General features: G+C 54.6%; 1 protein-coding gene across 1 annotated transcript; it reads right to left on the reverse strand.

The window, feature by feature from the left end:
* Positions 1-243: 243 nt before the first annotated feature.
* Positions 244-8530, reverse strand: PRDM12 (PR/SET domain 12). The gene is made up of 5 exons (XM_071766164.1): positions 8317-8530; positions 7266-7456; positions 6166-6321; positions 2018-2129; positions 244-626 (listed from the first exon to the last, which is right to left on the reverse strand). The coding sequence occupies exons 1-5, from the start codon at positions 8528-8530 to the stop codon at positions 244-246; spliced, it is 1056 nt and encodes a 351-aa protein (XP_071622265.1).
* Between the last annotated feature and the right edge of the window lie 4875 nt (positions 8531-13405).

Genomic DNA, 13405 nt, shown 5'->3' on the forward strand with positions numbered 1-13405 from the left:
TAAAAAATAAATAAATACAAATAAAAATAAAAAATAAAAATAAATACAAATAAAAAATATAAATAAAAATAAAAAATATAAATAAAAATAAAAAATATAAATAAAAATTAATAAAAACAATAAATAAAAATTTAAAAAGTAAAAATTAAAAAAACCTAAAATAAACAAAAATAAAATTAAAAAAGAAACAAACAAACAAAAACCCGAACAACCCCAGCCAGGCAGCCCCCGCACGCCGCATGCTCACAGCACCATGGTGGGGATGTGATGTGCCAGGGCTGCGGGGTGGGGCACGGGCAGTGCGGGTGAATGAGCCTGCAGCGAGGCGTTGGGCGGCCGGTGCCGAGCGCTCTTCTGGTGGGCTCGGAGCCCGGCGAGCTGGGAGTAGGCACTTTGGCAAACCTGGCACTTGTAGGGCCGCTCGCCGGTGTGCAAGCGGACGTGGTTGCGGAGCGTGGAGGACTGGCTGAAGCGGCGGTTGCAGAAGCGGCAGACGAAAGGTTTGTCCAGGGTGTGGATCCGCATGTGGGAGCGCAAATTGCTGCGGGAGTTAAAGCCCCGGTGGCAGATAACGCAGCGCATCCGCCCCGTGGTGCTGGCCCCGGGCTCCACCGAGTGGAAATCCTCTGGAATAACAGGGGGAAAACAACGAGGGATAGGTCAGGGGTTTGCTCTCTGGAGGGGCAGCTCGCACACACACCCCTATCCCCAAATCTCTGAGGTGCTGAGTGCCCGAAATATAAAATTATAGAAGGGGAGGGGTTGGAAGGGAGCTTGGGAGGTCGTTGAGTGCAACCCCCCCCTGACAGAGCAGGGTGACCTAGAGCAGGTCACACAGAACACATCCAGGTGGGGTTTGAAGGTCTCCAGGGAAGGAGACTCCACAACCTCCCTGAGCAGCCTGGGTCGGTGTTCATAGAATTGGCTGGGTTGGAAGGGACCTCAGAGATCATCAAGTCCAACCCTTGATCCACTCTGGCTCTGTTGTCACCCTCACAGTGAAAAAATTCCTTAAATTTATACAGAACCAGCTGTGCTCACACAGAGTCATCCAGGTTGGAAAGGACCTCTGAGATCATCAAGTCCAACCTTTAATCCACTACCACTTATAAACTCCAAGTTTATAACCGTTGCCCCTTGTTCTGTGTTAGTCACCCCCAAGATAAGCTTGACTCCATCCTCCTGGCACTCACCCCTTATATATTTATAAAAATTGATCATCCTCCTCATACACACACCCTGTGTCCCCTTGCTGGCAATGACACGAGCAGAGCCCAGTCACAGGTTGGTGGCTTTGGGATGGGCCCAGGGCTGGGAATGGGCTCATCCCTTTTTAGGTGAGGAAGAAGACCCAAACCAACCCACTTCCCCTATAAACAAGCACAAAAAGTGCTTTTCTGCTTTTCCAGCAGAGCTGGAAGGAAAGAGCAGGAAGCCCCATCCTACAGCCCTGGCCCCATTCCTGGGCTCTCTGGCAGCACCACATCATCCCTGCACTGGTCTCAGCTTCTCCCCCAGCTCTGCTGGGCTCTGACCTGGCTCAGAGCAAGGAGCAGGGCAGAGGAGCACAGATGGGGTCTGGCTCCAAACACAGCACCCTCAAAAGTGGTCAAGAACTCTGCTGCCTGCCTGCAGAGGAATGACCACGACAAGCAGTGAGTGATGACCCAGGGAGAGAAAAAGCCTCCCACGATGGGGGTTTTGGGATAAATGTGGAGTGGGGGCATAGGCATCTGCATCCACAGCATTTCACCACGTGTCAGGGCTGCCTTCCTCCTTCTTACCCTGCCTGGCTGGGTTGGGAAGCACCAGCAACAGCCATGGGCAAACTGGCCTGGAAGCAATCCCTCAAATTACTGGGAAGCTGCTCAAGTTGTAGGGATCTGTCTCATCCTTCCCATGTTTGTCCCCAGGGAGCTGGAGCACCCGACATCCCCCACGGCCTCAGAGGAGGGGACTGGGTGAAAGGAGAACGGGAATGCTGCACCTCTGGCTGTTTTTTTCCAGTGCTACCTACCATGTTTGTTCTTCTTCTGCTCCTCTTCCAGCCCTGGCACTCCTGGGATGCCCAGGAAGGTGTTGTGGGAGTTCCCATACCAGACCAGCAGCTCTTGGTCTGGAGGAATCATCTAGAAAGAGAACAAGATACAGATGGGGGTGTTGGGAGGGGTGATGAACAATTCCCTGGGCATCCTCAACCGATCACTTTGAACCTCTGGTCCTACCCCATCCCCTGCAGCCAGCTGGACCTGCCAGCAGTCCCCAGCACCAGAGGCCATGGCACAGCTCAGCACCATCCAGCTCCACAAACCTGCCCCAGGGTTGGGCCACAGACAAAAAAAAAAAAAAAAAAAAAATAGTAAAGCAGCTATAAAGCACACAGATAAGAGCTGGGCTCTCTGAAGTGAAGGACCCAGAGGTCCCTTACTGCTCAGGGAGACAAGGACACGGTGGCACACAGAGACCCAGGGAAATAATCCATTTGTGGACCCAGGAACTGCAGCAAGGCACAAGTGACAGAGCCCAACGCAGGAATCTGTGACCCAGAGCCAGGGCTCAGTGCCCCTGCAGAGCATTTCAGCTCTGGCTGGGACCACCAGCATCCTCCTGCTGTGGGACACAGGCAGCATCTCCCACCTGACCCCACTGGGAATTATTTTATCAGTTGGAAATAGAGATGTGCCAGCCAAGGACTCATCAGCCCGGGCATCCATAGGCACAGAGGCTGCTATAGGAGAGTGGCTCGGGCTCCAGATGCTGCTTACATCCCACACCAAAACCCCAGTGCCAGCAACAGCCCAAGGAGACCTGCAGGGAAAGGCTTTTCCACCACCTACACTCCCCTTTCCCTGAAACGATGCCACTTCTCCTTCCTGCCATTCCCATTACATTCCCACACTGCTGGAGCAGGCAGCCAGGGAATTCCCAGCCTTCCTGAGCACGGATGCTGCATCTGGGAAGATGGCTGCTCTCACAGCAGATGCTTCAGGCAACAACAACAACATTTTATAAAAATATAAGCAGATTATTTTTTTTTTCCCCCTTGCACGTCCCTAGTTTTAAGAACCTGCTTTAGAAATGGGAAAGAGCCCCGTTTCAGAGGACAGCTTTCCAGACACAGGGTAGTGCAAGAAAAGCACCAGCCACACGAAACACGGATCACAAGTTAGATCAGCTGAGTGCTGAAAATGTGCCTAATCTTAAGCACCCCACAGCAGTGGGAATTTGACTTCATTTGTTTAAGGCATCCACCTGCACAGAGACAGATGGCAGAGTAAGCTCTGTGGAGTAAGAATCTGGGAGGCAGGGGAAGCCAAAATCATTTTGCATCCCAAACTGGTGCTGTTTCTTGGCGTCATTTTCTCTTAATAAAAAAGAAGTACTTGTTAATACAAGCAAATAGAATAAAATATTGCTGAAAGGATAAAACACATTGCACATGTGCACAGTGTGTGCATGTATGGTTTTTTTCTGCTGGAGCACCTGTACCAGCAGCAGGTGAGTACCCATGGGCATGGACCCCAAAGCAATTTAAATTGCCACCTAGAAATCTCGTGGCCTTCAGATCCCTGCCCTCACTTGTTTTCCCATAGCAGCAATTTGAAATCCATGAGGATGTGAAAAACAAATGAGTAGGAAAAGGCTGAAACAGGCAAAACACAATAAAAATAGAAAAGGCGAAGAGTGGGGGGGAAAAACCCAAAAACAAGCGAGTAGGAAAAGGCTGAAATGGGCAAAACACATTAAAAATAGAAAAGGCGAAGATTGGGGGGAAAAAAAAAAAACAAACCAATAAATATGATTTTGCAGTGGGTAGGTGAGAAAGATATCCCAAGAGATGTTGTGCTGGAGCCATGGTGCAGCAGAGGGGGGTGCAGAGTGACAGGGACCAGGCAGCTCGCTGTGCCCAGCAGGGAGGGGACAGGCACAGGACTGGAGGGTGACAGTGCCTGGGCACCAGGTGATGCTGGTGAGAGAGGGCACTGCTGCAGTCAGTTCATGTATCCTGCCCCAGACTGAGCTGTTCCAAGCCCCTCTCTATCCAGTGTTTGTGGCAAGGGGGGTGACAATGCGGGAGAGGTGGGTGACAAGCCAGGAGCTCACCCAGGTCTAAGATGCTGCATTTGTATGGATTAATGAGCAGGGAGAACCCAGAAAGAAAACCTCCTCTTGCTTTTTTTTTTTGTTTTTGTTGGGTACACAAACCCCAGTGAGCCTGCAGAGGCCATCGGGTTTGAGCTGTGTGTGTGTGCACCCATCTGCAAGGATGGGAACCAGGAGCCCCTGGAAGATGCAGATCCTCAAGATGCTATTCCTGGTTGTGACCCAGCTCCTCACAGACTCCATGCTTCCCTTGCTTGCTCTCTCACATGGAAAGCCCTGACCCTTTCTGCCTCTCCCAGCATGGAAAGGCCCAGCCCAGCCCAGAGGCACCAGGAGCAGCAGCACCAACAGGTACCTGCTGAGCCCAAGGAGCACACTGCAGTGTGACAGCCAGCACCCTGCATCCCCACTTCCACCTCTGGGACTCTCAATATTTAAAGGGAGAGAATTAAACTCATCCCTGCTCTGAAAGCTGCTGCTTCAGCCCTCAGAACAAGCCTGCAGATTGACCATGGCTCCCCAAACACCAGCTTGATCACCCACCCCATCAGCTGTGCACACACAAGGTGTGAGAAGCACAGCTGTATTCCTCGTTCCACAGCTACCTGGAATGATTACATTTCTTTACCTCATTTAAGAACCATAACAAAAAGCCATTAAGCTGCTGCCACTCCGGGCACTGCTGCAGATAAGAATATCAGGTCTTAAAACCGAGTAGAGCTGAAGCCTACAGAGGGCTGTCTGGGGTGGGCAGAGCAGCACAGAAGCACTTGGGGGTCTTGCAAAGCTGCAGGGAAAGGCAGAGCCCTGGGGAAGCACACAGGAGGCTCCTGCAGCAGAACATCCCTGTTCCCACTCACCCACCTTTCCCATCCCACTGGGACAATTCCAAAACCAGCCCTGCCCCTGGCTCAGTGCAGGGTTGAGCCATGGTTCTGTACCCCAGAGCATTTGAGCATCTACCCCTCTGTAAGCCAGCACAGGAGCTGCCCATGGAACCAGCAGGCATTATTTAGCCTCCTTCCCAGCTAAAATCCTCTCCCAGCTGCACACTCTGGACCTCCAAGCCTCTGGACCCGATAGAGGAGAGGGACAGTCCCAGGATGCTGGGCAGGGGTGGAATGGCAGATGGTTTCTCATGACCCTAAGCTGAAGCAGCTACACAGGGACACCTCCCCAAGCTACCCTCACCTGCAACAGCACTGGGGTTTGGGGACACTGTACCAAGCAGGGATGGTCCCTACCACCACACCGCTGGCACCGCATGACTTGGATGCGTGTGGCATCCATAACACCAGGGAGATGGACACCAACCTCCACCCCAGCATCTCCTCTGCAAGCTAAACCCCCAGACCTCCCCATGGCACAGCAGCCTGTGCCCTGGGACATCTCTGGGAGCCAGCACCAGTCCCTGCTGGGCCAGGACCCACCAGTGCTTCATACAGGAGCAGAAGGATGAGCTGGGCAGGATGAGTCCCATTCCTATGGCCCTGCTGCTGTAAACCTGGGGCATTGCTGTGCCAGCCCCACACCCTGCCTGGGTCCTGCAGTCCCCACTCTTCTCTCACTCTTTTTACACCTGGACCCACTTGTCACCCCCTGGGCAAGAGCTGTGCTGAGCCACCTGCATGTCACAGAAACCCCCCAAGCTTTTCCCCACCTACAGGAAAGCAGGTTCTGCACAAAATCCCATTTTTCAAGAGAGCATCAAAACCTTAATCGTGCCCAAAGCCCCAGCTGAGCCAGGATTGCAACGATTTTCATGCTTTTCACCCCAAAAAAAGTTTGGGCAGCATTCACTCTCCCTCTGCTCAGCACACCTCACACCGTGAGCCCTCTAGAAGAAAGACGAAGAGGAAAAAGACCACTTAATGCTCCTTGAGGTCTCCCTGAACCCTTTGCAATGGCCTTTCCCAGGGGATCAGGGACAGCAAAGCCACCCTGTGTTCCAGATACCTCAGCAACAGCCCAAAGAACAAGGGAGAAGCCTGTGGGGTGGGAGTATCCCAGCACCCCTGCTCCCATCCTGCAGCTTCCTGACTGTCTCCCAGCCCTGCTTACCTCGATGGCCTTGTAGAAGATGCTGTTCCCGATCTGGACCACCTCTAGGTTCTGCTCCTGCTCATTCCGGGCACATTTGATGTAGGTCATCCAGCTGCGGTGATCCTCCTGGCTGGCATCGATGAAATACCGCACGGTGCCGTCTTCGTTGAAGACCTGGGAGAGGGAGGGAGCGGTTGGTAGCGATGCTGCTGCCCCCGAGGGACCAAACCCCTCTACTTCCAGCCCCGGGGATCAAGTCCCTGCCAGAAGGACAAACTCAAACCCAGCACAGCTTTGGGGCTGACACACAACCGGGAGCTGCTGCCTGCAGGTCGGAGGTGACCAAATCCTTCCTGCCCGCAGAGGTGCTGTGGGGCTGGGAAGGGTCCCCTGCTCTCCCTGGGTGGGCACGGCTGGCCCCATCAGCCCCTGCCCACACGGATAACCCAGGTCCCTGCCTCTATATCCCTTCCTGGTAGAGTCCCACCAGCAGCTCAGCCTCGAAGGGGTTGCTCAGCACCCTGCAGCTGCCCGCGGGAGCATCCCTGGGTGGAGGAGGACGGTGCCTGCCAGGGGAAAGATGCTTTGCAAGGTGGCAGGAAGGGCGAGGCAAGTTTCTAATTAGATATAAAATAATAATGATCAATAATAAGTTTAAAATGCGAGTCTTAACACCGAAACAAACAAACAAAAATTAAAATTCAGGGAAAAAAAAAAAACCTCTACCAGCTGAGCATTACTGCGTGATGTCCTGGCAGCTCATATCCCCTCAAACCCCGCAGCTTCCCTCAGGATTAACCACATCAGCTCTGGGACAAAGCAGGACGGGGCAGAGATGGTTTCGCCCCCGTGCCCGGTGCAGCAGCTGCGGGTGGGGGTTTCACTGTGACAGGATCAGGCAGGGAGTGATCCTGCGGTGTGGGACACGAGCAACAGCATTTCGGGGCTCCTCTGAGAGCTGGGAAAGCCTCCGGCCCCGGAGGAAGCCAGATTTTTATACGATCAGGGAAACTGAGGCACGGGGAGAACGCACAAACACAAGACAAAGCCCCCGGGACTCCAGCACCTCTTCCTTGCCTTTCCCCGGGCTGCGGGTACAGAGACGAGGGGGTCGTTACCTCCCACATGAGGTTGTTGTTCTTGCACAGGTCCACATGCTCCGGCGAGATGACCCTGCCCGTGAACGGTCCCATCTCGGTGCCAGCCTTGATCCAGGTCTTGGAGAAGATGCCGAGCCCTTCGCCGGGGATGGAGCTCTGGGCAATGATGACTTCCGACGGCAGCACCAGGCTGGAGAGCTTCTGCACCTCTGCGGGAGGTGGGACACAGCTCAGAACACGGACTCAAAGGCTCCCACCCCCGGGGATAAGAGCCGGGAGGGGACTGGACAAGGAGGGCAACGGGCACCCCTCCCCGGCCCCAGCCCAAATCCCGGGGCTGAGCCTTTTAAAACGCCCAACAGGGCTCCTACAAAGCGGTACAAGGTTCCCCCCGGGGCATTGAGGAGATACCTGGGAAAAGCAGCCCAGGCTGAGCGAGGGAGCGGGGCTGAGAAAAGAGGTTAAATGGTGTCTATTTCGGCCCATCCAGCAATTTGTCATGCTGTTAAAGTGATCTGCATTCATTAAACTCAACTAGAAAGAAATTGCTAATTCTAAATTCATTAGTCCTTTAGGAATGCTGTAGCGGTACATTGTGCCTGAATGGCGCAAGGGCTTGTTTAAAAAGGCCCAGGAATTCCTCTTACAAAATGGGGAGATGAGATGGTTGACATATCGTGAATGGAAATGGAATTAGCCTTCATGGTAAATTAAGAGAGGAACAGAAATCCGAAAGGGGGAAAAGGGAGCCGGGACGCCCCAGCGATGCCGGGGCGAGAGAAAAGATATTGTCCCGGGCGGCTGAATGCGGGCCGGCCCCAGGAATACCCCCCCCAGCCCCCCTCCTCAGCCCGCGGTTTAAGTGGGAACTTTCTCAGGTCAAGCCCAAGTTAACCAAATGAATTTAAAGCCCTTCTTTCCCAGTCAACTGCTATTACACGCCTGGGGAGAGCGGGGCGCCGGGAACCGCATCCCGCCGCCGGGCACCTCGGGCCGGTACCGGGACCCATAGGAGGGTTTGGAAGGGGGTGGTTCTGGAAAGGGGTAGGGGTTCGGTGCCTCCACTCACCTCCAGAGAAGGACTGAGCCAAGACCTCGGCCGTGAAAGCGGTTTTGGGGCTGCTCTTCTCTTCGAAGAGCTGCTCGCCCAGGACGTTTCTCCAGCGGCCGTAGAGGAAGCTGTGCAGGATGTCGGAGGTGATCACCTCGGCCAGCGAGAGCCCCTGGGGCTTCAGCCCGGGCTTGAGCACCAGGGCCTCGGCGGGCAGCACCGAGCCCATCATGGGGGCGAGGCGGCGGGCGGGCCGGGCTCGGCGGGGCGCGGGCAGCGGGCCGGGCTCCGTGCGGCTCGGCGGCTCCCGCCCGGCTATATATGAGCTTCATTGACCCTCCTAATTGGTTATTAATGACCTCCCTGACGTTGGCAGAGAGACTGGGGCTGCCGGAGCGAGGCGAGCCGTCGGAGCCCCCCCCCTCCTCCTCACCCCTCCCCTCCTTCCCTCCGCTTTCTTCCCTCCCCTCCCCGGGGGTGGGGTGGCTGGAGGGAGGGACACGGCGAGCACACACACGCACATATACATGTACATACAAACACACACACACACACACACACGGGCTCAGCCCCTCGCACCCCCCTGCCCAAGGAAACCCAAACCCAGACTCGGGCACCTGCTCCCAGCCAGCAGCCGGGTAGGGCGAAAAAAAAAAACCACAAAATCAACCCAACAAAATGTGCAGAAATGGCCTCACCTGTGCCCCGGGAAAGGGGAGCATCCTCAGGGACAGTTCCGCCCGGCCCGACCCCCTGTCGGGCTCCTATATTCGTTTTGGGGGCAAAATTCGGCTCTTTGGGACCGCTGAGAACCACAACGAAATCGACGGTACCGAAGCTGCCAGCCCACCCTGCTCGGGAGCTTTTGGCTCCTCCGACTTCGGGGGAACGGGCCGGGGTCTCCCAGTGGGTGCGAAGCCAGGAGGGCTCCCCGCATCCCCGGTCTGGAGAGTGGGTACCGGCGACCCCGGGGAAGCGCTCGGAGGAGTCAGCTCTGCTCCCCTAAACCCCGGGAAGGGTTCCCCGGAACAAAACAGGGGAGTACGAGCCCCTCCAAGGCTGGTCCCCAACTTGCACCCAGGGCCAGGCTCTCCCGACTGCATCCCCTAGCCCGGCCGCTCCCCAACCCCGCTGTGTTTCCCAGGGGAGGGTGGGAAGGGACCCACGAGTGGAAGGGACCAGAGTGGATCTCCCACCTCCCCACAATGGCAACCGCGTCCCTCCAAGGCCGGACCCTCACCTGGAGGGGAGGTTGCAGCATCTTTGGGGTTACTTCATCGCAGCATCCCTATCTCCCCACCCAAGCATATTTCCGGGCCAACCACGGTGCCCACACCATTGGATGGTGGTGTAGGCACCGTGGTTGCCCGCGGAATATTTTCGCTTTGCCCCTGGTGCCACCGCTGTCCCCCGCCAGTGGGGTCCCCACAAACCCAGCGCCCCCCTCCCTCAGGGCCCGCAGCTTTGCCCGCTCAGCAAAGGGTTAATCCTCCCTGGATTTAAACCCAATCCCGCTGTGTCGGAGCTTAGAGCCCTCTCCTTCGCCTTGTTCTTTTGATTTTCATGGGGACGAGGGGCTGTGAAGGGCTGGGGGAAAGAAGGATGGGCCCCCAAATTCCTCCAGCCCTCAGAAGCCGCTCCAGGTCCGTCCCCCCCCCTCCCCGGGGCAGCTCCAGAGAAGGATCCTGGCAATTCCAAATCCCCCCTCCCCAGCCGACCCTATTTTATAGGGTGAGGCTGATCTTGGCAGAGCTGCCCCTGCGAAAGCGCTGTTAGAGCCCAGGTGCAATTATTTCTATTAACCCAATCAAGAAAAGCACAAATGTCAGGAATCAACCCAAACCGGTGGTTACTGAGGGTGTTTGCCGGGTGAGAAGCAGCGCTGCCCTGAAAAGGGGAAGTTAATAACCTGCCAGGGTTTGGTTTGGCTTTTTATAGGCGGAAAAATAAGTTTATTTGTTTTTCTGGACTTTGGCTATAGGAGCCGTCAGCCGATGGGGCTTGTGACTAAATTTGCTGAATGTAAAGCATCAGGTGGAAAAGCTTTCCCAACACACGTCTTCCTCCGGTCGCCGAGACGAGCGAGCCCCTCCGATGCTTTATCTTTATTTTTTATTCCCCCAGGAAACACATCAACCCTCAAGTTATCCAGGGACCGAAAAAAAATTAATAAAAAAGATACTCTTAAAAACGTGTGCGTCTTCCGTGCGGGCTGCGAGGAGCTCGGGTTGGGGGGGCTGGGAGAAGAGTTTTGGAAAAAGGTGGAAAAAAAAAAAATCCTTCAATTTTCTGTGTGGTTTTAAATACCCCCAGCTATTTCCCAAAGCTCCTTCCCGGTGCTAGGAAGGTGCTTTGGTGTGCGTATATGTGTGTGTGTCCCCTCGTTTCTTTTTTTTTTTTTTTTTTTTTAATATCGCAGCTATCCCTCCTTTTTAACATTTAGGAGGAAACAAGTTTAATATTCATGGCTGTTAATAGAGAAGGGCCATTATCGCCGCCCCATTGTTCTGAGCCCCGAACAATGCTGCTTGTATTTTCATGTGTATATTCCCAAAGTTCCTTCTGAGCGTTTAGTGAGCACTTTAATATTCATGGGTGTTAATAGAGAAGCCCTCAGTATATTGGCATATTGTTGGGAGGTGTACATATTGGTCTGACTTTGAATAGCCACAGTCCTCTTTTCTTTTGCTCTGTTTTGCAGGGTTGATGGGCCAGGAGTAAATGGGCATTTTTCCCCCCCGTCTCCCCCTTACAGAGAGAACATCTTTATTCCAGTCTCAGACTTTCTGGTTTCCCATTCAGGACCCTCAGAAATAATGTCAGGCAGAAGAAAAGTGGAGCAAATCAATCTTTCATGGTCTTTTTGAGACCAATTTGACATCCATGGACTCTTCTTTTCTTTCACAGCCTACAAGGGGATGGTCAGGATCTGGACAAGGTTGGGGTCTGATGAGGGGAGACATGGGATCATAATGCAGCAAAGAGAGAAAAGAAAAGCAAAACAAGAAAAGATTGCAGGGATGGGGTGATGGAGGAAAAATGAGGGTGAATGACAGTGCAAGAAAGGAGATTAGAGCCCAGCAGCTGCTTTTTGGGGGGCGGGGGGGAGGGGGGAGCTCTCTCCCCTCTTCCAGCCCTTCGCATGAATAGGATTTGAACAGAGCGGAGATTGATTTATAGTTATTGCAGTTGAACATTTATTGCTCTTAAAGAGTGGCGGGGAGAAAAGAGAGAAAAGCGGCTTGAAAAGCTCCTTTCTGTATTAAAGAGGTATCAAATGAAGACTGCTGAGATAATATACAGTGGCCAATGGGAATTTGATTTGCTTTAAAATTTAACTCTTGTGGGGCCGCCGCCGGACGCGCCGGGGATGGAGCCGGACGGGCGCTGCCTCCGCGGGCGCGCAAGGGCGCGGAGCCGCCGCTACTCCGGGCAGCTCGTGTTGGTTTCTCCAACCCTGCGAACTGCCCGGCTTTCCTGCAAAAATCTCCGAGCTGTTCCTGTGAGCGGCGAGAGGACGGCTGCAGCTTCGAAATTATTCTTATTTCTTCGTTATTACGATCGTGGGGTTTTGTTTGTTTGTTTGTTCTGTAAGCGGGGTGAGGACAGACGGGATGCGGAGCTACGAAATACCCAGGTGCAGGGAAGAGCTCTTTTCGGAGCGGAGTTTTCCTGCCCTAAAACATGAGGTTTCTCCTCCCCGGCATCAGAAACGCGATCGCAGCCGATTCCCCCCGGGCGCAGAAAGGAGCCCATTGTTCAACGGGGAGAAATACATTTTTAGCCCTGATTGAAAGCTCCCCTCTCGTTTGAACTCGAGAAGAAAAGTCCCTGGCAGGGAAGAGCATCCCCCTCCCTCTGCCCCAACATCTGTTTGGAGCAATCCAGGCTCTAGGGCAGAGCTGGGCTCTGCCCCCTCAGCAAAGTCATTAAAAAGATATTAGTTGAGCTGAGAAAAGTCCAGCGCAGCCCCTCATCGGGGGTGGGGTGGTGGGGGTGGTGTGTGCCACTAAAGTCAATTTTGGATTTGTCAGAGCTAATACCGGGCGAAGGCACCCACGGGGTCCAGGTTTTAAAGCTCCCCGAACGCCGACGCCCCGCGGCGCCCTGCCCGCTGCCCGGCACCCTGGTGCCCGGAGCCGGCGCGGGGCGGACCGAGCGACCCCATCACCTGCTCCGTGTGCCCTGCGGAGCGCCGGGGGAGGGAACGGCGGCGGGAGCCGAGGCCGTCAGGTGCTTTGGCCGCATCCCCTGCACCTCCACGGGCTACGAATGCCCCGGGAACCGGACGGAAAGGGAAGCAGGAGAGATCGCTGCACCCCTGCGAGTGCCGGGGGAGCCGGGGCAGTGGGGATCGCTGCACCCCTCCGGCTGCCGAAGGAGCCAGGCGCCTCCGAAGTTGCTAAATGTGTCATTTATTAAAGCATTCAGGGGGCTTTTCTTTGGCGTTTGCTTGCAAACTCACAAAGGCCGAGCTGCTGTTTGGGGGTCTTTTCTGATGGAAAAAGGGCTCGGAGACCCCCGGCACAAAAGAAATCCTGGCAGTGCTTTCAATGGCCAGGACTCAATGAGGGGGACCCTGTGCGCAGCGGGCGGGGGCGAGGGGCCGCCCGGTGCTGCCTGAAAGGCAGGCCTGAATGTAATGGGGAGATCTGCGTTTATTTGTTGGGATCACATTTAATTAGCTTAGTACAACCCTTGAAAGACAAAGGGACCTCAATCTGGATCCAATCTGAAGCTCGTTTGGAGAGCGAGGGCTCCTGGAAAAGTCAAAAGAGAGAAAGGAGAAAGAAAAGGGAGGCTGGGAGAGAAAGGGGCTGGGGGCCCAGCCAGGTGACTGGCACGCGTGAAACAAGGGGGCCTTTTGGGCACAAGGCAGGGCTCAAAAGGGAGGGAGGAAAATAGCCTCTTCCTCAGGTTTTACCTACTTAAACCCCCTGAAGGGGACGGAGCTGAAAAGCTTCAATAGGGTCTAAGGAGGCTGCAAAGCAAACAGCGGGGCTGGAGAGGGGGCTCGGGTCCTGCCGCCCAGCAGTTGGCAGCACTCGGTTATGGGAATGTTCCCAAATGTTACCTGAGCCCGGGAACGCTCCCAGCGCCGGCTGCC

This window comes from Heliangelus exortis, chromosome 22 (assembly GCF_036169615.1).
Source record: "Heliangelus exortis chromosome 22, bHelExo1.hap1, whole genome shotgun sequence".
NCBI lineage: Eukaryota > Metazoa > Chordata > Aves > Apodiformes > Trochilidae > Heliangelus > Heliangelus exortis.